Below are 24781 nucleotides of genomic sequence, written 5' to 3' on the forward strand. Positions count from 1 at the left end.
GGTTTTAGTAGAACTGGTACTTTATTATGGTGTTTTGTTTGTATTTCTGCTCTGAATTTATTTCTGTAGTATGATCAGAAATGCATCAAATGAAAGGGGAGGAAAAGGCAAATATCTGATGAGGTAATGACATTTTTGATGAGTCATATTTCCCAATATCACTCACTGACTTGATAGTGATAAAAGTGAATCTAGCATTTCTGTGTCAGAGAATGGGAGTAATGAGTCAGACTATTGTTGTATAGGAAGTTTCATCTTGGCTGCAGTTCTTTTAATTAAAGTTGAAGTAAATGACTGGCAGTGCAAGTCTATACATGTATATTCAGAAATAAGCCTCACTGAGTTTAATGGGATTTACTTCCAGTTATGCATGCATAGGATTGCAGTCTTGTGTGAGGTGATGTCTGGAATCTAAGCTAAGGTAAAATTATCTGGCTTCCATGGCCTCAACAGTTCTCGGTTTTTAGATACTTGGAAGCTGGAGAAAAATAGATATCATACATTTATGAAATTGGTATAAGAGGAAAGCTGTTCTTGATTTCCTTACATTTGTTTGTTTTGTTTAATGCATCTACTTTCTCTCACCCTAAAAGCTGAAAGCTTCTTACAGCCTAAAATATAACAATATGAAATAAACAATAAAAATGCTAAAGAAATCTATCAGACCATAAAGGACAGTGGTTTCAGTATATGTTTTCTCCTATTGAAGAAGGTGGCAGCTTTTAATTGGATAGGCATCAGCTTTTATCTTTTGCATTCCATTCTGATTGACAGAAAGAAGCAGTACAATCTATTTTGGGGGGGAAAAGTATATCCCACAAGAAGTTTAGTCTTGTAACCACTCATTCAGCATGGGTGAACTGGTCTGTAGTCCCTGGTGTTTGTGTCTCCTAATATATCATTCTTGGAGTATTACAGTAGATAATGTATAGTATGTGAAATTTTTGCCAAGTAATCAAGCTCCAATTATAACTTTGCCTCATCTACGGTTCAATCAGAGGGCAGAGCCTTTCAACTCTGAAACTTTGGTTGCTCAGCTCAGCTGTTGCTCAGCTCAGGCAGGCACCTAGTTTAGTTGCTATAGTTACTTTCCAGGGACATTCCAGCCAAAGTTAACCTTTTATTCTCCTTCCTTCTGCTGCAGCCTGGTTCTGCTTTGCAAATGCTTGCAAAGCAGGTCTGTTTTTGGAAATACCAGGATAGGACCCTCCTTCCCAGGCTACAATTCAGTGCACCTACTTAAGAATAACACCCATGGAAAGCAGTGGGTCTACTTCTGAGTAAAAAGGGTTGCAAATATCACATCTCTCTGCTGTAAATTGAATTGCACATTCTCAGTTATGTGTTATGGGTTGTATGTTGTATGTAGAGCTTCTTGCTTAATACACCAGACACCTTAAAAAGTGGACTTGATTCATGAATCTCCTGCAGTGGTTCCCTGCCTTTTTCATTTGCGTATTCCTTGGTAGCCTGTTTCCATAAATTGTACCCTTCATATTAGCAAAATGTTTGTAATAATACAAGCCCTCATCTCCTCTCTATGAAAACCCAGACTTCATGTATTCATCACAGTGTTTTCTCTTTTTATCTGTTTGAGGAACAGAAGACTCTTCCTTTGCCCTGTTTTGCACCAGAAGTGTGCTAAGACATTCTGGGTGATTGATCACTTTCCATATTATGTTTCAGCTTTTTTACTGTGCTGGTTTTCAATCACTGGTTCATACATGAATTGATGACCAAAAACTAGCTGTTGGTGGGGCTTTCAAAGCCAACTAGCTACTTCCCTTCCTGCCTTGCTGGTCCTTGCAAGGCATTCTGGAGCATGGCCTGCCTTTTTCTGCCATTCTTTTTCAAGTACCCCTAAAGGTCCTGTTGAGTGTCCCTGGGAGTACGTGAATACCAGGTGGGGAACCACTGTTTTACTGGTATGTAGTTTACAGTGCACTTACTCTGATAGTGTTTACAAAAAGGTGGTGAAGACCAGAATTTTAAAAAGAATAAAAATGTATCTTATGATCTTTTACTATGTTTTTAATAAATTAGAGGCTACAGTTCTTAGGTAACAATTAGTGGTAGGTTATTTTTCAGGATCTGGCCTGGGGTAAAATCAGACAAAACTATAGTCAGACACCTCCAAGGGTCATAGAAAATTCCATGATTGTTGGCTCAAAACCTGCTCTTGACTTATCTGTGGGGTTGACTTATGGGCGAGTATGTGCGGTGATCTGGTTTGTTTAGGGCAGGGCTGTCCAAACTTTTTGGCTGGAGGGCCACATCATCTCTGACACTGTGTTGGGGGTCAGGAAAAAATGAATTAATCTACGCTTCAGATTTGAATAAATTTACATAAATTTACATAAATGAATATATTAGAGGTGGAACTTATATGCATGATTGAAGGTCTTGCAGTAGCTCAAGGCCTTGCATAAAGCAAGACCAGCTTTTCCTTTGCTGCAGCATCATAGCTGTGAAACAGCAAGCAGTGGAGGGAGCCCATGTCTCATAGCTCTCACAAAAGGTCGAACAATCGCCCTTATGCTGAGAGCAGTTGTGTCTGGCCAGTGTGGGCTCCAGCAAGTCTCTGGAGGGCCAGAGGTTCATTGGAGACTGGGGGCTCTCTGCGGGCCGGATTGGGAGTCCTTGAAGGCTGCAAGTGGCCCCCGGGCTGGGGTTTGGGCACCTCTGGTTTAGAGTTAAGAAGTCTAAGGAGCAACTGCTTTGTTCCATATCTCAGGAATGGCAATATTTAATGTGCCCACTGGAATTCTGTGGTAGCTTGGCTGTTGTAATCACCAAGAACTAGAAAATGCTGTGTTACCTTCCACCCAAAGTGTATAAACAGTAAAATAAAATATAATTAATAAGTTGGCCTTCGGTATCAGTGGGGAATCTGCTCCTGGCCCCACCTCTCAGTGGATACTGGGGGCCCTCCTCAGAGGACCTCTGTACATGACTGTAAAGTTTTGGACAAGAGAATTTAATTGGGATGAAATCCCATGTGATGCGTTGGCTCAATGATTCAGAATAACCTCAAGAAAGCACATCATTTAGTTCAGGTCCTTGTCTTGCTAGTACCTTTCTTGTATAGGTATCTGTCAGAGTGGTGGCTGTAAAGTGGCTCTGCAGCAAATTATGCCCACCTTTTTCACATTTTCCTCTTCTGTCTGCAGTTTTTAATTCACTAGTAATATCAAATAAAATAGATTGTTGTGCAAAAACAAGGGAACTTGTCACTTGCCAATCTTTAAGAATATTGGGACAATACACAAAGGCAGTCCTGGGCTTTTCCTCTGTGGTCCTCCAGGGCCACCTCTGTGTTGCCGCACCCCCGTCCCTGACCCAGAAGTAAGTGCAGTGACATCATCGTACAAAGGGGGAAAGAGGCAGCCCAGGCTCCATTGGAGCATTTTGGCATCGCTAGAAGCGGCGCCCAGGAGGCTTGCCTCCAGGAAGTGGCACTCGCTTGTGCCACTTCCATCAGCATCAGAATGCTCTGATGGAACATTTCGTGATGCTTAGAAGCAGTGCAGAGGGTTCTGTTGGAGCCAGAAGCAGCGCATGCCTCCTCTGGAATTGTAGGAGGTGCACACTGCTTCCTGCTGCTCCGAAGGCTACTCCTCTGTCCTCCCTTTTCTTTAAAGTGGATGAGAGGGGGTGACCCTCAGACATGACCAGGAACCACACCAAGAGTGGCTACAGGAGCACAGTTCCCCACTGGTTGGAGGGCCTCCCCCACCCTTTAAAGGGAGGGGCGGCTTTCAGAGTGGCACGTAATTGCTCCGACAGTGGCTGTGCTCCTGCATCCACTCTCAGCTTGGTTCTCAGGGTACTGGGGCATTTGCCCTCCTTGCACCCTTCTAGGTACGCTACTAAAAGAACAGGTTCTTAGAAAAGGTAAATTTGCCAGTGAATAGTAGAACTTACTTGTGGGAAGAAATTGTGTTTCAGCTTTTGAATGCTAGTTCTTTGGTTCTGAGTTTTAAATGTTTCAGTGAAAATTTGATATTCCTAGGAAATATAGTTTTACATATCTCAATTCATACTTTGTCTATTATGCAGTGATGTTACAGCCTTTTGACTATGATCCAAATGAGAAGAGTAAACACAAGTTTATGGTACAGACAATCTTTGCCCCATCAAACATTACAGATATGGAAGCAGTGGTAAGTAAACAACTGTTATACATAACTGTTATATAAGATTATTTTACAATTGTGTCTCTTCTTGAAGTCTTGTCTTCTCCTGAACTGCTTTTCCAACACAGAGAAGAGTAGGTAGAGGGTAGGTAGATAAGAGGATAGGTAGCGTTGTGAAGACTTTATTTGGAAATCTGAAATGCTTTATTTCTAAGCAGAGATCTCAGAATGTTCTTTCCACTTAGAAATTGCATGGGGATTTGGACTGGTTTCTTTGGCTCCAGGGAAAAAGCTATGTAGGAGACACAGGTGCCTACCTGGAATTCAGACCTCACCATTACAGTGTTTTAGACTAGAGAAAGGGGCAAAAATGCCATATATAATGTCCAGGGCTGCATTTCTCAAACTGTGGGATGGAACCCACCAGGTGGATGCCCATTCATTTCAATGTGTATTTTGTTTTTAATATATTAGACTTGATGCTACCACAGTAGGTGACTGCTTTTGGGAAAGTGTTACAGATCTGTGCTTTAAACAGGCTACTATGTACAGAAGGTGGGCCCTCTGTATGTGCTAATCTGGAACTCACAGATATCATTATCCATGTGTTCCCAAATTTGTGGGTCAGACCCACATGGACTCTGGAGAGGTGAGGGGAGCTGTGTTCCCTTTACCTCCTGAGGGTGTTATGAAGGCCGGGGAGGCCGCATGGCCTCCCTGGGCCTTAGAAGGTTACTTCTGGTTTTTATGAAAACCAGGAACTGACTTTCTAAGGCCTTCCAGTGCCTTCAGAACATCCTCTGGAGGTGAGGGAAGTGCAGCTTACCTTGTTTCTGGAGGATTACAGGGCCCCCGAAACCTGTGGATTTAGTTATCTGCAAGTTTCCTTATCTGTGGGGTGGTCCTGGAATGGAACCCCTGTGGATAATGAGGGTGGTCCTTTATAGGCTTTTAACAATGATAGTTAATGGGGCTTACTCTTGGACAAGTATGGGTAGGATTGCACCCTTTGAGATGTTTTAGGAATTTTTTTTAACAGATCAGCAACTGCTTGGGAGGGTTAAGAGGGTTATTCTTTAAACTTTTAATTTACTTAGGGCAAAATCCTAATCGGCACTTAGGCTGGCGTAAGTGCTGCGGGAGGATCGCAAACGTGCTGTAAAGCACGTTTGCGCATCCATGGGAGGAAGCTGAAGCCTCCGCGGCAGCTTCCTTGCTGCTACTTGGGTCAGCACACCTGCGCCAACACAAGTGGTGAAGGTAGGTAGGGGGGAGCATGGAGGAGGTGGGAGGGGGCATTTCTGGGCAGGGGAGGGCGGGTGATGGGCGCGCGCGCGGGGAGCTGGGGGTGGGACTGGGACCTGCAGTTATGCCGTATCCCAACCCCCGTCCCCGGGGAGAACGGAGTGGCTTCAAGCCACTCTGCTATCCTCAAACATGCGCCACCTCCAGAGGTGGTGCAGGTCCAAGGAGACCCATTGGGGCGAGCAGCCCTTACCCAGGTGTAAGAGGTAAGAGCCAGGTAAGAGCTTCCCCTTGCCTCTGGCTGAGCAGCTGCAGCCAACGAACCTGCGTTGGATGCAGCGCAAGCCTCCTAGCTTGCCTGCTCCGGCGCAGGTTTGGATTGTGCCCTAAGTTACTTTTAATTTTGTCGTATGGGGGCATTAAAAATTTTCCTGCTCGACGATATCACTTCTGGTCATGACATCACTTCCAAGTTAATGATGTCACTTCTGATGGGTCCTGATGGATTAAAAAGTGGGTCCTGGTGCTAGAAAGTTTGGAACCACTGGGCTAGGAGATAAAAAGTCAAGGATGAATCTGAATGCATAGATGTGAGCAATCACAGCTACTACTGGTAAATACACCTGAATTGACAGTTGAAGATTTGAGCAAGCAGGAACGTGTTCTCAAAAGGTTTACAGGATTTGATGGATGTCTCACTAATAAGAGCACAGAGGGTGGAATATAAATACAAAGGACTGAAGGTGCTAGGGGAAAGAAGCCACTAATAAGAGTATGCAAAAAAAGGCAAACAATGAATATGAGAGTCTAAGGAAGCAGCAAGTAAGAAGTCACCTGGGACAAGAATTTGGAATCAACACTTATCTGCAGCCCCTGTTAATAACCACATTTCGTTGAATATTTTCGTTAGTTTTGAATAAAATTCTTGGCACCAATTATTATTTCTAGTTGCACAGTCTCTGAAAAGGTATTGTGATCACAAGCAAGGGAGTTTTTATGAATTTGGGAAAGAACCTTGTTCATCATATTGTCTATATGAAAAAAAAGGGTGGCCCTCATGATCCGCAGGTTTCCGGGAACGGAACTCCCTTGGATACCGAAATCCACTAATGTTTAAATCCAGAACCTTTCTGAGGTCTGCAGAGGCCTCATGCAGTCTCTGTGGGCCTCTGAATGCCGCCTGGAGCAGGTTAAGCCCTTTCTGCCCAATGTTGCATATACGCAACAGGGATAAAATGTGTTCACCTGTGGACTGGGCAGAAATTGGTTAAAGGCAACTTCTGGTTTTTGCTGAAAACCGAAAGTTGACTTTAAACTGCTGCGATCCTCAGAAAGCCTTCCAGACACAACCAGAATTAGGTTCTAGTTGCATCTAGGAGGTCTTCAGTGGGTTCATGCCTGGGTTCGGAACCCACAGACGATGAAATCCTTGATTTCGGAATCCGCAGATATGGAGTTTGCACTGTAGTTATACTAAGCCAGCATGTAATGTCCAGGCGAAGCTGCTTTTAGAGTTTTCCCTTTAAATCATTCAAGTAGTATTGCAAAATGTCTCATATCTTCTGTCACTGGTCAACTGTTGCATTATTATTCCCCTGCTCTCTACTGAGGTGTATAGAAGGACAGGGACCTGTAACAATCTGTGTGGCTTTCTTTTCAGTTTCCATTAAGTATTAAAACCACTTGAATGAAGTTCCTTTTTCTTAATGCATGCTAAATGAATTTCTTTCCTGAAAGCCCTCTCTAAACCAAAGAATTCACAATTGAAATGGTCATTTTCCCAGTTTCAGTTCCTGGACAATAACTATTAATTTTTATTATTATATTTTATTATATTAGGCTTTCCTCAGAACAGTCCTATGTAATGAATTAGACTGGGATAGTGACTTGCCTATCCAGTAAACTTCATAGCTGAGCTGGGATATTAATCTAGGCTTTCTACTCCCAAGCCTGACACAGGTGTCACCCCCACCACCACCACATATCCATGAATCCAGTATCTGGGGTTCAGGTATCTAGGATCAATTCCTGCTTCCTGTTCATGTTCTGACTGTGTCCCCGTAGCATGCAGGCTACCTGCCTACCTGTCACTTTGCTGTTATAACATCTGTAAAGGAAGAAATATTCTGATTGTTAAAGAAGAAAACGGAAGGTCGTGGGGGAAGGGGCACATTGTGTGAATTTTGTCCCTTCTTTTCAGCAGTTTCGATATCCACACGGGGCGGGGGTTGGAACAGATCCCCCATGGATACAGGGGGGGCACCTGTACATTGCCTACGGAACTATCACTTAAAACCTGTACATTAGTTGAAGTGTTCATATTGGGTCAAGTTCTTATGAATGAATGTGAAGACTTCAAGAGTACAGCAATTACATTTTAATGTATTTTCATTGTTCTAGTGGAAGGAGGCAAAACCTGAGGAATTAATGGACTCCAAATTGAGATGTGTATTTGAAATGCCTAATGAAAATGATAAGCTGGTAAGTAAAAAAAAAAAGTGGGTCCCAGTGCTAAATGTGTGAGAACCACTGCAGTAGTGCATGGTGTCAGTCACATGCAAGGACTTGGCGTGCTGAATGAGCACACCCAAGACTTGAAACAGTCCTTCTATGGAAGTGGTTCTAGCCATATTTTGTTTCGTTGCTCTTAATGATGTTGATTGTTTCAGTTAATTTAATAATTATGTAATTGACTTTTTCACAAATGAAAAGTTGAGTTGTTGAGGTGTCTGGAAATCTATGGCCCTGGTTTTGCTGTGAAGCATAGACTTTGCATTTAATGAGGAACCTGCTAAAGCTGTCTTCTAGTTTTCATTTTTCTGGAACTTTTTAGAATTGCAGGGGTTGTATAAAAGTTTTAGAAAATAGGAGCCTTCTCCAGTAACGGTATTACATTTTCACAGCGCTCCCATGGTGCTTTAAAACTTTTTCCATCTGTACAAATCTGTTACCCTTCAAGCCCACTTTCTCTCCCTCCCCACATTCAACTCCAACCTGCAGCCACAAGATTCCTGTGGTGTTTGTGGTGATGAACATGTGATCCAGAATTCCACATGTGAGAGAGGTCATTGCAGTGTTTTGGACAGACCTGTATCATGGCTGTGCCTGGCTGGGATAATGGCAAAGGTAAAGCTTATTTCCAGAGAAGGGACCAGATAGCTTTGCAGATGGAATAATTCCAGTTTGGCCCAGATACTCTGAAATGGAACCTTTACAGACAGAGAGTGGGGCAGTGCCAGTATGAATGAGATGAGAAGCAACACTTTGTTTTGTACTATCTTAAGAAAGGCTGGTATGGAAAATAATTTTAAAGTTACTCTGAAAAGTATAGCTCATGTTATCCATCATGGACTGAAATTCCCAGTTCAGTGTTTTTTTCCCCTAGCCCAGAAGTTCATTTTAATATTTTGTTAGTGCAAACTTTATTCTTTTGTTCCTGTGGTTCTTGACCAGAAGATGACTTACAGATGTTTGCATATTTTAAGCCTGTTTTATTAAAATTGTTTGGTCATGAAGTAGTTATGTGTTTTTGGTGTCAAAATTAATAGTGCTTTATAGAAGGTAGAAATGAGAAGATAGTTAAAACAGGTGGGCTGAAGTTTTCAAATTTTAGTAAACCTTGGTGCCTGCTGATATACATGTTTTATATACCCTCTATTGGTATAGTGAACTGTGGGCCCATTTTATAAATACCACATACCAAATTTAAGAAAAGAGGGGGGAAAAACTAAATATGTTGACCTCTTTTGAGAAAATAACCCTCAAAGCAGAGTATAGCAATATTGAAAACATTAAAGAATATTATAAAATATAGTTTAAAAGGCGACGTCAAAACATCATGAACTAGTCTTTAAATATCTGCAGAGCAGAACAAAGGATCAAGGCAGGAGAATTCTAAAATGGGGAAAAAAATCAATTCTTTGAAAATAGTTCTTCTGCCTGGTTGAATAACCTGTGAAAAGCTAGATGGGAATGGGGTAGATTGTCCTCTTTAGGCTGAGGTATTCAATCTGTGCATCCCGCCTCCCTAGCGAGGCGTGGCTAGCCTCCAGGGGCGTCGTGGGGTTAGAGCTGGCCGTAGCTGTGCTGCTCTGCTCAGCTGCACGTGCTGCCTTGCTGCTTTTCTGCAGCTGTGAACGAGGTGGGTGGGGCAGCGTGAGGTGGGGAGGGCATGTGAAACTTGGTGGGGAGAGGTGGGAGAGAAGTCTGGCTGGGAATCGGCAGAGGTGGTGCATCTCATCAGCTCAGGGCGCCCTCCTTGCAGGCTTCAAACTGGGAGGGAAGAGTAAGTACAAGCAGCTCAGCGCTTTCCTCTGCTTGGGAAGGAAGGAGCCAACCTGCTCTTAGTGGGGGGGGGGTCCAAATGCCCCAGCCTGCATTCCTCTGTCTTGCCTGGGGGGAATAGGGGTGGCATCTGCATGTTGGGGTGTATGTGTGTGAGCAGCCCCCATCTACTTTGGGCTGAGCTGTAATCTTGCTAGGTGTGGCTGCAGTCCTTTCCGCACTTTCCTGGGAGTAAGCCCCATTGACTCAAATGGAACTTCCTTCTGAGTAGAACTACATAGGCTTGAGGTCTGTGTCAGCTTAAACAAGGATCTTCACCTTTCCCTTTTTCCTCCCCCTTCAAAAAGAAAAAAAAATCACTCTTGATGGCTTTGTCTCCAAAAATTGATTAAAAATTAAAAATGCCCATTCTTTTTCAGCCATCCCCCTTTTTCTTCCTGCCTCCTTTGGGGGGGGGGGTACTCTGTTGGCTGCTATTGTAAGACAAAAGGCACAATCCTAGTTAGGTCTACTCAGAAGTAAGTCCTATTGTGTTCAATGGGACTTACTCCCAGAAAAATGAGGTTAGGATTGCAGCCAAACAGTCTCCAGGTCTCAGTTTGCATCAGTTTGCAATTAGCAGATACACACAAAACAAAGTCTTCCCCTCCCCCAGCAAATTCATCACTTCCCCCTCCCCTTCCAAAACCCTCCAGGTGCGCTGCTAACAAACTCAGGACACAATCCTAACCAGGTCTACTCAGACGTAAGTCCTATTTTGTTCAATGGGGCTTACTCTCAGGTAAGTGTGGTTAGGATTGCAGCCTCAGAGTGCTGGCAGCTTTTTTTTTGTTTCTAGCGTATAATTATAACACCTTCATCCCCATTTTGGGGGTAACTGAGGTGAGGTGTTGTAATGGGGAGCCATGGCCAATGGCTGCAAGGATCAGGGGAGCCATGAGCTGGAAAAGTTTGAGAACCACTTTCCGAAGGAAATTAGGAGGTAACAAATGCTAAAGGAGACAAGCCCCCCCCCCCCCCAAAAAAAATCTGGTCCATCTAGTCTCATATGGAGACATTTGAGAAGCAGAAAAGGTTTTTTTATCTTTTGGGTCTTGTTTACATATTGCGTCTCTTTGGTGCTGAGAAAAGCTGCTGAATAACTTTTGTGTGTGGTCAAGTAACTCAGCAACATTTCTTGGCACCACAGAAATGTAATATGTAGAGTTCACCCATAATGTTGATTTGTAGCAGTAATAACAGTTATGTGTATTTCGTGGTTTTGCAATTGCATCATGCCAATGTGGAATTCTGTATTGTGGGAAGGTTGAGCACCCTCAGAGTCTCTATTGATAAGCAAGAATTAATCCCTAGGAAGTAGTGAAAGGTGGTATACAAATGAAATAAACACCAAAAGTACCAGCAATTATTTGATGGTTAAAACGAATGAACAGTAAATAAATGCTACAAAATGTAATGTAGCACAAGCCCTTGTGGTAAATGGCTCCATTATGAATACATGTAAATGGGTTTACCAACTGTGAAATCATATCTACAGTATTATGTTCATTAAACTTGCTTAGCCTTTTAACACTGAATGGGTCACGTGCTCAGTTGTAGTTTAATGGTTTAACTCAGTGGTTCCCAAACTGTGGGTCAGGTCCCACTGGTGAATCACAACCTGATTTTTGGTGGGTTGCCAAAGGATGATGAAAAGATCAGATAATTAATTGCCTCAAGCACTGATGCTATTCAAAAATGAGATGCTGCTGATTACCCTGCAAAGAGTTCTGCTCCTGCATTTTGCAAGCATGTGTAAAAATAGGGATATAAATGCTTGAGGGTCTTTTTTCTGGTTCAAGACAAGACAAGACCTTTATTGGCATGTTTAAAATACAATTTTTTTCTGGTTGTTATTACTTCTGAATGAATATTATTTATTTCTAGTTTACTTTTTTTAAAAGTTTGGTAAACCTAGGTGGGTCCTGATAGAGTGTAATTTTAAAAAGTGGGTCCTGGTGCTAAAAAGTTCAGGAACAACTGGTTTAACTGCTTCTGCAGTAAAATATTGAAAATGAAAAAATTGCAGCAATCCCAAAATCTTTTATCTTATGGAATAAAATGCTAAATAACCTGATCACATGAGTATGCAATCAGGAGAAAGTGGTTGGTGCCAGAACAGTGTGGTTTACATATCAAAAACTGAGTCTTGGATCTCTGTTAGCTGTAACAGGTGCTAGCTTGTTTTCTGAGTCCTTGCCTTTAGATTAAGATAGCAAGAACCAGAGGCACAGCCAAAACTTGGATTGTTATTCTACTACCAAAGAGAGAAGCCACTTCTAAAATTCGAATAGATGTTTCATCTCAGCAGTGGGAAATACTGTAGAAAGACTACTTAAAATAACCTTTTGTTTACTTATGGGTTTCTTTCCCTAGCATAGGCTGCAATCCTAACTACACTTTCCTGAAAGTAAGCCCCTTTAAACAAAATAGGACTTACTTCTGAGTAGACCTGGTTAGAATTGTGCCCATCGTCAGTAAAGTTGTGCCTGAAGCCAGCTTCTTTTTACCTTTCATATGCCTTGTAAGCTGTTGCTTGATTGCTTGTATATAACATCTATGTTTTTCTAAGTAGCAGTGTGAGGTTGCAGAAATTAATCCTTTAGACGTTGGTTTAGTCACTCCCCTAAATCTTGCAAAGAGAGATCTTCTGAGTGCTGAGGGCATGTCTCAGCTGCCACCTCAGGCTTTACTTATATCAGAATTTACATACATAACTCCAGTCAGGAGCAACACTCTTCGGGTACCTGCAAAATATAGACAGAAGATTGACAGGATGGAGCCAGTCAGTGAGGTCAAACCCAAGATGAATTAGGTTTGTTTGAGGGAGTCGTAAGGCTTTTCAAACTTCTCATTAAATGCATTGTAGTTAGCTAAGAAAACATCAAAGTTAGGCTTAAAGTAGAGGAGAACATAGTGGCTTTTTAATTTTTAATTTTAATTCTGTGTAGGGGGCAGAACCACAAATGTTCCCTGGCAACTGAACATGTAGGCTAAGATGGCCTTGGCTCATTCAGATGTAACACCAGATGTATGATTTAGTGCTATGAGAATTAGCTTTGAAGGAGCCTTAGGCAAGTTCTGGTTTGCAAAAAAAAGGAAGAAAGTGACTACTCTTGAGTAATGGATGGGAGAGAAAAAATTGTTAATGTCCGAAGCTCATTTCAGACCTATTTGTTTTAGTGTCAAACTGTGTCTTGCTGTTGCAGCTGAACCCTGTCAGAGACACAGTGGACCTAGTAGTCGGTTGTCAGTTTGTGTCAGAATGTGAGCTTTTATTTCATAACGTGATTCAGCAGTGGCTATCTCAGTGGTTAAAAATATATTTTAACAGTTTTCCCCGCTAACATGGAAAGCCAAAACTCATAAGGCCTGGGGGCCGGATGTGGCCCATGGAAGCTTTTTATCCGACCCTCAGGCTCTCAGCTGCTGAGCAGTGCTGAGGTTCTTATGTTCTTATGAGGTGTTACTGCTGAAAGGACAGCTCTCATGAAAATTGGGCTCTCTCATATCTTGAAATATGATCAAGATTTGTATATTTTCTCTTCTGTCATTTGCAGCTAATGAGTTCTTAAGTGAGAAAAAGTTCTTATTTATGGTTATGACCTGTTTAATGACATTACTTCTGCCTAATGACATCACCTCAGGCCCTCAGCAAACATGACAAATTCTGTTCAGCCCTCTGTATGAAACGAGTTTGACACCCCTGGTGTAGAATATTAAGCTGAGTTTTGTCTCTGGTTTAACCTTGTGTGTTGGATGTGTAGGATATATGATGTTGGCATTTAAAAAGCTGCTTAGCAAGTATGAATCAGTAGCTGTGTCTGTATTGTATTACTAAAAAAAATTGTAAAAATAATATCTGTAATATTTAAAGTCCGTTGTGTGTATTGTTGAATGCTACACCATATACACTGCAGGCCCTTTTCAGATATATTGTGCCTGATATCCAAACCGTCAACCTTCATTCTCATGCTCAAATTCCTCTATCCCTTCAATTTTAAGAGTTAACTATGGTGTAGCATTAGTTACATCTGTACTACATTAACTGTTTGGGGGAAAAAAGCCTTACCACACCCTTTTCCATTTAGGGGTTTCCTGCCAACTTAGAAATATTCATGAAAACATTCAGTCCAAATATAATAAAACAAACAGCAGCAACTAAAACAGAATTATGGGGAATAATACATTTATCAGGCTCAAGAAAAGCTTATTTAAAGGTTTGGATCTTGAACTTCTGGCAGAACACTGACAAGGAGGGAGAAAGGCAGTAAAGAGCAGGAAATTTCTCATTCAGTGGGCCACTCCTGACATCGCCATCAAGTGAACTCTGGCAGCAAGCTGCATGTGAGAGCCTCCCTTGCCAATCCTACTGGAAGGGTAGAGTGATATGGCAGAAGAGAGTTCTTCGGATATCTTCACTTTAAGCCATGTAGGGCTGTAAAGGTAATAAGCAGCACCTTATATTACACCTGGAAAGGAAAAAAGCAATCAGTAGAGCTGAAAAAACATTGGTGAGATGTTATTGATTTATCTTACGCTGGTCAACACCTGAGCAGCTGCATTTTGTACCAGCTGAAGTTTCCAAAGAGTCTTCAAGAGCAACCCCATGTAGAGCACATTACAGTAATCCAATCATGAAATAACTAAAGCATGAGTCGCCATAGCCAGTTCCCCTTGAAGTAAGCAATTTAGAAAGTGGAGAGAATGTCCGCTAGTTTTTCTGTCAACCATTAAGCAGTTGGGAATGTTGTACTTGCACTGAGCCATCTTGCACTCAAGGCTAAAATTACAAACTTCTTAGAGTAGTTTCTCGTATTAGAACAAGATGAGAAACTCATCAAACATCTTGATGCTCTCTTTACTGCCACCTTTAAGAATGAATGTAGCGGTGTTTCTTTTTTAGAGCTGTCATCTTGGAAAAGATTACTGTATTTTTTATGAAGTGACAGTAAAATTAAAAAGTGTTTAATATTACTTGATTAAAGAAAATCTATTTTTTGAAATGTTTAATTTTTACAGAATGACATAGATGCAAGCAAGTCTGCTCCAATACTGAATACAGCTAAACAGGATGGTCCAATGCCAAAACCGCATAGTGTTTCACTTAATGACACTGAAACAAGGAAGCTAGTGGAAGAATGCAAGCGGCTTCAAGCAGACGTGGTGAAACTATCAGAGGAGAATAGACACCTGAGAGTAAGTTACATGTTGTTGGGCTATAGAAGGAGATACTCTTCAACAGTGAAGTTGGACTCTGATTGCGGAAGGCTTACTGGTGTCCATTTTAAAAATGGTACAAACTGAAATATTTATTGTAGTACTCTAATTATGTGTTCTTTAATTTAGTTTTTCCCAAGAGTTGCTGAATTTAGTAAAATCACAGCAAACTTTCCCCTCAGAATGTTTAATCCTGCAATTTTTCTATGTAAGATAGAAAAATAAACTTTAATTATTTAAATACAGTTAGGAGTGAATCAGTCTAGGTATTTAACGTTAATTTAGTTTAAATTAGTTGAACTGTCTTACCTGGCAATCCTGTATGAACCATCAGTGTATAAAACAGGTTTAATTTTTTTTTAAAATCTTGTCAAATCTTGGTACTACTTTGAGAGTTATGGGTTGCATGCAACACAAAGTTATGGTTTGGTATTGCATCAGTGAACCTTGAGTCAACCCAAGTTTTACCTTGATTTTGCACTTGGGTAAAAATATATAGAGATTTGTACAACATTTGAAAGCTAGCAGGGAAGACAGAGAAAGGTTGTCAGACTTCAGTTAGAGGTGTACTTAATTGTACAACTTGCCATGATGTGGCTTAGAGTTAATTCTAAATAGGAACTGGGGGGTTACAAAATGGAGTAAAACTATGGATGAGGGGCATGTGTGTTTTTGTGTCTTGCACCCTATGCAAGCATGTGCTTCATTCCAGTCATGCTTCCCTCCCATTTTAAATGGAGAAGGGGGGGGGGAAATGGCATTGGATTTCAATAAGTGCTTGTCATTGAAAAATGACATGGAGGGCCGAAGTTGGTGTGAAAACTACGGCAGCAAGCATTGTTAGCCTCCCCACCATGGTTTTGCCCTATTTTGCAGGCTCAAGTCCCAGTCGGGACAAGTTATGCAATTTAAATGCATGTCTGACTAGCTTAAATAGAAACCATGGTGTGTAGGCTGTCAAGAGCTGGGAGCCATGGGAAGGAGGTAGGGATATATCCAGAACCCTGAAACCTTACTGACAAATGTGCGTGTGCTTTTCTCCATAGCCATACAATTATTTTCCTTTTCTCTGCTGTTTTCTGAGTTTCCTCTGAATGGCCCAAGTGGCTCATGGTACATTTCAGTGGTGTAGTTAAATTGTGGCCTACTTACACAGCTCGTTAACTAGATACAATTTTAAATATGTCAGTTAAAGGTGAAGCACTAGTGGTGTGTGTGTGGAAAAATAAACTTAAATACATGTGACCAGTTTCAGTGGAACAGGAAGAAGGGAAAAGTAAATTATTCAAAGGGTGATTTTTCTGTACTTACGGTATCTTTTAAAAAATCTCTCAGGCAACCTTACCTAATCTTTTGTATAGATGTTTTGAGGATATTATCACAAATTTAACCACCCCTTGACAAACAAAAAATGCAAAGAAACATGAAAGGATCAAAGGTTTCTGAGTTGTCACCTTTCGGACAAAAGCATTCAGGGGTGATATGAACATATGACATGCAAATAAAGTTGTTCAAAATATTCTTTTCGTTTTTGACATTACTGCCAGAGCACTTTTAATGTATTCATTTTGGAGAATGGGCAAAAGAGGTTAATTTTTCTTGGAAAGGATAAGGGAGTAGAAGTGTGGTTTGCCCTTCTTTCTTGGATGTGCTGAGAGCAGGTGGAAATATGGGAAGAAGCTAGTAATCGGCTTACAATACTCCCCTTTCTTTTCCCAACCAGTAGCAAGAACAGAGCTGATGAGATTCTAGCTACTGGAAAAGCACAAAGATACAATGAGCTTGAGATTTATCCAGACATTTCATGAGAGTATAGGGCAGGGATTCTCAAACTTCTCAGGAATGGAACTCCCAGGGTAAGTTTGTATGGAGGTGGGGGAAAAGGCAGTGATGCACTCCCCAGGATCATGCTACTGCAGGCGCAGGGGGCTTTTTAAACCTATCTTACCTGCTACTGGTCTTGATCACGAAACTGGAAGTGGGTTATGATAGCTATTTTCACTTTCCACAAGGTGTGAGGAACCCTGTAGAGGGCTCCGTGGGGCTCCCTGTATTCCCCAGACCCCAGCAGCAAGTAAGGTAGGTTTTTAAAAAGCCACCTGCCCCCGCAGCAGTTCAATCCTGGGGATTGCGTCGCTGCCTTCTCTCTTCCCCACCCCTTAAGGTGGCAGAGATTGCGGTCTTCAGACTCAGATGTCACAATGGATAGTGAGAACCACTGGGATAGATGGTAGAGGTGAAACTAGAACAAGTCAGGTTGAAATGGAACAAGTTGTGGCTTTGTACAGTGTCTGAAATGGCCTGATGTTTTCCACGTCATAAATTCCTTAACCCACTATTCTCTTGAGACCTTCCCTGAGTATGTGTGTAGTGCCACTTCTCTTCCCCACCCCCTCCCCAAAAAATCTACTTATTCCTCATGACCTGTTGCTTACCTTTTTTGTTCCGTTATATTTGCCTGCATTCTTTCCTCCTGACCACAGTTTGTCCATCCAGTCTGGACAGTTCCTGTCAGGAACTGGAGATATACCGCAGCGTTTTGTTGCTGGTGTAATTTCTGTGCATTAATAGTGCCATATAAATATCTCATTGCAAACTTTCATGTTTTAATTAATGGAACTACCAGTTAATAACTTATCAAGTTTAGGAACTGGGAAACTTAATCCATTTCTGCTTAATGTTGCATATACACAGCAGGGACCAAATGTGTACACCTGTGGGCTGGGCAAAAATTGAAATGGACTTTTTTCTTTGATTTAAATCATTTCACTATGAAAGTACATGGAGGCCTGGTATCTGCCGATCCTGTATCCGTGGATTCACTTATTCACAGATCAGGTCCGTGGAGCTCCCCACGGTGTCCCCTCACCTCCAGGGGAGCATTACCTGGTATCAGCAGTTATTATGGGGGGGGGGGGGGAGTGGATTCCAAAATGGAACCCCCTGTGGATACCAGGGCATTCCTGTAATCTTTGATAGGTCTGACAGACAGATAATTTTGGGCAATTATTATTAACAGAATTTATATACCGCTTTTCAACTAAAAGTTCACAAAGCGGTTTACAGAGAAAAATCAAATAACTAATGGCTCCCTGTCCCAAGGGCTCACAATCTAAAAAGATGCAAAAAGAACACCAGCAGACAGCCACTAGAAAAGACACTGCTGGGGTGGGGTGGGACAGTTACTCTCCCCCTGCTACAAAGAGGAGCACCCACTTGAAAAAAGTGCCTCTTACCCAATTAGCAGGGGTTAAAATTAAAATCTTTCCCTTTGGCTTTTAGTTTTCTTACATTTTCTTGCTTTCTGCTACACTGAGCCATGCAAATCTTTTAGTTGGCCAAAGCATAGAAGGTCCTGTATCCGCAAGCACCTGTGCGCGTGTGTAATCTTGAAGCTGGATTTATTAGAGATGGCTACAGAAAAATCATCAGGGCCAACTAACCTTTTTGAATGCCTGAGCTTCTTGTACACACATGCACACGTACACTCTTGTATTCTCATTTAAACACTTTCAAAAATAAAATGTTCTAGTTTGATTCAAAGCTAATATGACGCCTTCTGCTGAATTTTCTAGTGATGAATGTCTTACATGTGTTTTCAGGATGAAGGTTTGAGACAGAGAAAGGTGGCACACTCGGATAAATCTGGATCATCAGGCTTGGCCCTTCGAGATAATGGCTCCAATCCTCTTCCCTCACTTCTTGTTGTAATTGCAGCCATTTTTATTGGATTCTTTTTAGGGAAATTCATCTTGTAGGGAGGGAGAAAGAGAGAGAAGCATGCAGAAATGCAGCTTCCTTTTTTTTTCTTGGCCAGAAAAAATGTGTATTTGCCTACCACTTCATTGGTAGGTATGGCCCAAGTGACCATTTTTGTGTACAGCATCATACAGGCTTTGCCTCTAATGATCTTGCACGGTTAAACACAATTAAACAGACAAACTGTTCGGCTGCTGGACAAAAATGTATATTACTTCATCAATAGCAGGTGTAAGTTGCACATTCAGTCCTTTATGAAATGTCATAAATAAAGAATTGTTCTTTCTTTCTGTGGTTTTAATAAGAGTTCAAAAATTGTTCAAAGTCTTGTAAATGTTATTTTAATAATCCTTTTAAAATTCTATCTGTTGCTCTTGCCTCTTGGAAAATGATGATTAGAATGCTAATCCCACTTGTTCAGGAATACGATGAGGCAATCTGTGGGGAAATGGTTCCTCTTAGTGTGTAATTTTCTCCTTTACCTTACTTTGCTAATATCATGGCAGAATTTCTTATCCCTTGTGAGGCGGTTGTTGGAAAAAGTTCTTCATCCTTACAGCCCTGTCCCATGATATTTAACATACAAAAAATAATAATAAAATTGTTAACAGACGTTCTCCTGGGTAGTTTGTTTCTGTGAATTGTACTTTTAGAAAGATTTTCTTACAAATTTTTTACATAACCTGTTTCTTGTGACAGAGGAGTACTGTTCAGTCCATTAGCCGTGGTGGCTTGGACTGGCGTCAGTGAAATTTCAGAAGGAGAGGAATGGTTTCCATACCATTTAACAGCAGCAACAATTTTTTGGCTTTTTAGCTAGAAAAAATAAAAGGCCAGAATTCAATTTGTTTTGGGACCTGAGACTAATTCTAAGAAGCAGATATTTTAAATTTGTCTTAAAGTACTGCTTGACTTTGCAGATATTGAGTAGGCAACTTCCTATTGTATTGGCGATGTTCCCTTAGCTTACTAGGGATCCTAGTATTTCCTTAATGATCAATAAACTGTTCAAGTTTATTAGTCCAAATATTCCTTAGAATTGCATCTTGGTTAACACTGACAAATACATTTATAAAGTTTTAAAGCCCTCATTTTAATGATGCAAGAAAGTTGATTCTGGCTGAGCTAACTTCATTAATTTAATTTTATGAGAGGAAAATAAAGCTTTGTCCAGCAAATGTCTTGGCACATTAGCTATGCATACCCTTTGTGTTCTAGAAAATTTATTTTGAGTCTGAACTGTTTCTCTGCACTTAATCTTGTGGCTTGTTTCATTTTTGGTCTTTATGTCATTAAGTAGATATTTTTGAAAGCACAATACCGCTATTCTTAACCATTATCCATCATAGGGAATTATTTTAAAACTGACATTCTGGAAGGCTTAGTCCTGTAAGCAAAATTTTGTATATTCTTGGATATGGTGCAGCTAAGCGTGTTAGATCTTATGTAGCTGAGAACTGTCCTAGCAAAAATATACATCATCTTGGTTGCCTTTGATTTCTAGTGCTTTTTTTAATGGAAGATGTACTTACATCATGTACTGTCACTGCTCTCTCTATGGTAAACTTAACAAAAAGAATCTTGCCATTTGCAAAGAAGACAAAGAACAAACCACTGCTTGATGTTTCACTTTAAAAGCATGCAAATACAGACGTAACCTTTTTGTGTGTGTTCCGGAATCTGCATTCAAGTCTTTGCTGACCCTAGTAACTGGAAGAAGTATGCTCAAGTCTGGTTTTCACTTCATCGGTTCTCAAACTAATAAGACTCTTCATACTGTGGTGTATAAATGGTACGTCAGAAGAAATAATAACCTGTTCCTTAAAGGAAGTTGATCATTGGAAGATTACAAGAAAAAAAAGACTAATGTACAGGCTGCAACTTCTCTAGATATATTTGGTTATTTCTATGTAGAACAGGAAAGCTTCAAAGATCTGTTTACTGTTAGTGTATACAAAGGCTTGTAGTACTGGTTATACATTTTAGGGTTAGAAACAGAATAATTTATGAAAGCCAGACTGAATTGGATGTTTGATTTCAGAAAGTATTCTGATGTGGGAATGATCTTATGCCACGCAAATAATAAAGTTGTAAAGTTGTCATAAGTAAGATTGTCATAAGTGGAGAACAAATGATAAATTAGCTTATGAGGGCCTGTAGGAGCCTTCTAGTAGGGGTATAAATTTCAAAGATAATTTCCAATGAGTCAAAGTGCATTTGGGCATCATAACCAATATATGTACAGTGAGGTGCTCCTGCTTAAATGGATGCGCTTCTGATTTCTAATAATCCCTTCATGACTGTATATAAAATGTAATGCTAAACTATTTTGCTCTCAGGAGTGATTTTGGATGATATCAACTGTATTCAGTGAAATAATGTAATATGGATTAAATTGTCTGTTCCTGAAATGGTTAGAACTTTGCCTGCTTGCTTGTGTACATAAATGTGAGGACAGTTTGTCCCTAATAAGAATAAGTGATTTAAATTTGTGTGAGAGCCATTTGTTCCCCTGCATTAGAGTTCATGTATATTGCAAGTTATTCGCCCTCAGCCTGGACAGCACAAGCCTTGCATTCAGATTTCATAACAGGTTTTAGTGGTTCTACTACTTATACAAAGAGAACACTGTGGATTTCAAAGTATGTAGGATGTCTAAATGAAGCTGATTAATGAACACAGATGAGAATAAAAAAAAATTCCTTCTGTTGCTCAGTCTAAAGTGATGCCTAAGCATTAGCTAAGCTCAAGCTTTACTTTAATAAGTTAAAAAAGGGGGGAAGTGGCTGACAAGAATGAGATAAGTCTCTCAAATGAATATCCTTGTGCACGGGGGGCCCCTTGCAGTGCACAGTTACAAAAACTCTGGGCTGCTGGGACACTAGGTGGCAGCCTAATACTGTGAATGGGTGCCGTGAATTGAATTGTAAAAATTAATGCCTTTGAAATTCTGTCAAGATGTTATGATGAAACAGAATTGACAGTGCTTGTATCATGCACAATGATAACACTTCAGTGTTGTTGCATGTAATGACTGATAAATGGTCTGGCATAATCAGATATATAAAAACTGCAGTCAGGTTTTTCAATCCCAGCATGGTCAGTCACTCAATGTGGCCAAATACATCCTGGCTGGTGCACAGATACATCATTGCTACTTACAGATTGTCTTGATTCCTTGAGAAATCTCCCCTCAGGGTATATATCCTTCACTCTTGACTATGCTGGGCAAAGGCTGCTGCAAGTTGTGTTTTGAGACATGAGGAGGACACATCCTTGGCTTCAGCGGTTCTGCATGATAAATTGAGTCTGATCTTGCCTTCAGTGTTTGACTTGCATCTTATTCAGCTCCATTTCACCCTGCATCCTTATAAATGGAATGAAACAAGTTTCCAGCTGGTTGTCCAAGGATATCCCAGTACATGCACTTGATATCCATAGCTGCAACAGCTCTAGGTAACTGCCAAGGATTGTAAGTGGGTGCCATGAATGAGTAGTATCTAAGAACAGGGCAACCTGGAGGAAAGTTGGACATAAGAGAGGTTGTGATGGCAGTTGGAACTCCCATCTCTTCCTTGGAGAACTTCTTTTCTTTGATGGTCAGCTATACTTTTTAGACCAGTGGTTCCTAAATTGTGGGTCATGACCCACCAGTGGATCACAGCCTAAATTTTGGTGGGCTGTGAAATTGACACAAGCTGGAAGCTGACAATGAAAACCATTGAGCTCTATGGAAAGTGAAACTAAGCCACACATTTGTGTGAATGTGTCTTGGCCCTTATCGTAGGCCAGGTGAAGGGAATGCAAGGCTACCAGAATTATCACAATCTGAGGAACATGGAAGTCAACACATGCTCCAGAAGATAGTCCCTACCACCAGCACCATAGTAAAAAGGATAAAAATAGAGGCTTGGGCGGTTAGTAAAGTGAATCTTTTTTTTAGTCTCTTAATGCTAGTGGGTCCTGATAGTGTTTTAAAAAGTGGGTCCTGGTGCTAAAAAGTTTGGGAACCACTGGTTTAGACTGATGACCAAAGAATGGTTTCACTGAAGGTACCTCCTCAGTCAGCCAACATCGACTTTGAAGGAGTCCAGCAAACCCCTTGTTCAGTATTGCCAGAGAGCAGTTTTATTTTTCACATTTTGATGCTGCCCTTCCTCCAAGGAGCTCAGGGCAGTATTCATGGTTTCTTCCCTCCTTTTGTTCTCACAACCACCCGGTGAGGTAGGTGAGGCTAGGAAATAGTGAGTGGCCCAAGGTCATCCAGGAAGCTTTGTGGCTGAGTGGGAATTTAAACCTAGGCCTTCAAGGTCTAAGTCCAACTCTTGAACAAAGTGCCCAAAGTACTTCCTTTTTAAAGCTGTGTTTGTGCAAAGTAATGTCAGAACAATGTTCTGAAAGCTAAAAATGGCCTTGTAGGCTGCAGTGCAAAGTTTTTACTTTCTGTGTGATGAATATTCACCTGCCCACAAGCAATGGGAGTAATGGTGGAGTTCAAATGTTTATCAGGGATTGCTGTATTTCTATTTCTTGTCTTACAAGATGCTTTGACTAGTATGAAAAACCCAGTTGGGCTGAATTTGGTTGGGTGAAAGCAAATGTTGGGACTTGACAACTAGATGGTTATTAATGAGTGTGGAGAGAGGCAATATTGACAAAATGGTGGCACTAGAAGTAGGCGTGGTTAGTATTTTGTAAAGAGGGAACTTGCCACCTACAGCAGGCCGCACTTTCTGTTACCCCAGTGCTTCCCCATATCTACTTCTTCAAAGGCCTCTCCACCACTGCTTTTGCTCTCCATTATTTTTATGACTATACAGTACATGACACTTCAGAGTTTTTAAAGCAAAAGACACACCCCTGCTTTGAAGCACATGCAGTCTATATATTGACATGTAGGGGAAATGGGAAGCAGAAAAGGCAGAGAATAACACATGGGCATGCATCTGGGTTTGTTGTGATGCCCAAGTGGGGTTTTGTCTGCCACTTCAGTACCATGACTTTGATATAAAAGCTGAAAACATTCAAATCTTGAAGCAAGTAGTAGTTGTGCAAACAGACGTTTTGCTTAACGTTCCTGGTTACCAGATAGCACAGCTTTCATTTTTGTGTGGGGTTTCAGCCATGCACAGAAATACAGATTCTGGAGAATATATTTATGCTTCCATTGCAGTCTTGTCTTGTGCTTGTTGCTGTGGTAAGTATTTTGAAGTCAAGCTCTGAGATTACTGGAGTGGTAATGGTAACTTCTACTTTAAATTAAAGTGATCTTTCACAATATTTGGTCTTCATGACTAGTTGCATCAGTGTCCATTCCTGCGCATGGACCCTGTGAATGATGCACCATCCACTTGGAGTGCAGAAAAGCATTCTTTGTGATAGCCTCACAACTGAAGCTGTCTCCCCAGAGGTGTTGCTGGATCATTTCATTGTTGATTTAGTGTGTGCCTAAATCCTTCAGCTTTGAGGAAGCTGACATAATAGACATCCAAACAAACTAAGCATAGCCTTATGTAATTTGTAGCAAATGCATTTCAGACTTCTCCAACTTGGATAATTTTATAAAATAACATAACTTCCTGCTAAAGTTCTCCTTTAATGTTGGCTCATGCAAAATCGCAATCACTGAGATCTAATGTTTTTTTCCTAGTATGACTTCAATAGGGCAGCTGGATTAAAATTAATATATGGAGTTCTACCTAGTTTTCAGAAACAGTTTCTCTGGTAGTGTGTTGTAATTAGCTGTTTGAGTGAGAGTCTACAAAGCCTTGTGAAAACACTGTGTTTGAAGACTGAAGCATACAGCCTTTAGCATCTGGCCTTCCTAATTTGCAAAGTGGCAATCTAGAGCAGGGGTCTCAAACCTCGGCCCATGGGCCAGAAGCAGCAAGCCTCTTTCTGGCCCACAGTCAACCTCTTGTCCCCTGAAAGCCTCTGGACCACTCAACTGAACATGATCAGAACTGTGCTCTGATTGTGTCTGGAGGGTGTTCTGAGGGCCAGAGATTAAATGAATGAGCCCATTCATTCACTCATCTAAGTTCCATCTCTTATTTATTTAAATTTTATATTTAAATTTTTTTCCAGCCCTCCATACC

The 24781-nt window shown here is 41.0% G+C and overlaps 1 protein-coding gene across 1 annotated transcript in view; it reads left to right on the top strand.

Annotated features, from left to right (window-relative positions):
* The window catches only part of VAPA (VAMP associated protein A), a 39705-nt gene extending 18534 nt beyond the window's left edge, over window positions 1–21171 (top strand). The window contains exons 3-6 of the mRNA XM_066626037.1: window positions 4060–4163; window positions 7782–7862; window positions 14727–14903; window positions 18527–21171. Of these exons, the coding sequence (XP_066482134.1) occupies window positions 4060–4163; window positions 7782–7862; window positions 14727–14903; window positions 18527–18682 (518 nt within the window). The 3' untranslated portion in view covers window positions 18683–21171. The remainder of the gene's footprint in view (window positions 1–4059; window positions 4164–7781; window positions 7863–14726; window positions 14904–18526) is intronic.
* The last annotated feature ends 3610 nt before the right edge of the window (window positions 21172–24781 follow it).

Source organism: Tiliqua scincoides, chromosome 4, assembly GCF_035046505.1.
Source record: "Tiliqua scincoides isolate rTilSci1 chromosome 4, rTilSci1.hap2, whole genome shotgun sequence".
Lineage (NCBI taxonomy): Eukaryota > Metazoa > Chordata > Lepidosauria > Squamata > Scincidae > Tiliqua > Tiliqua scincoides.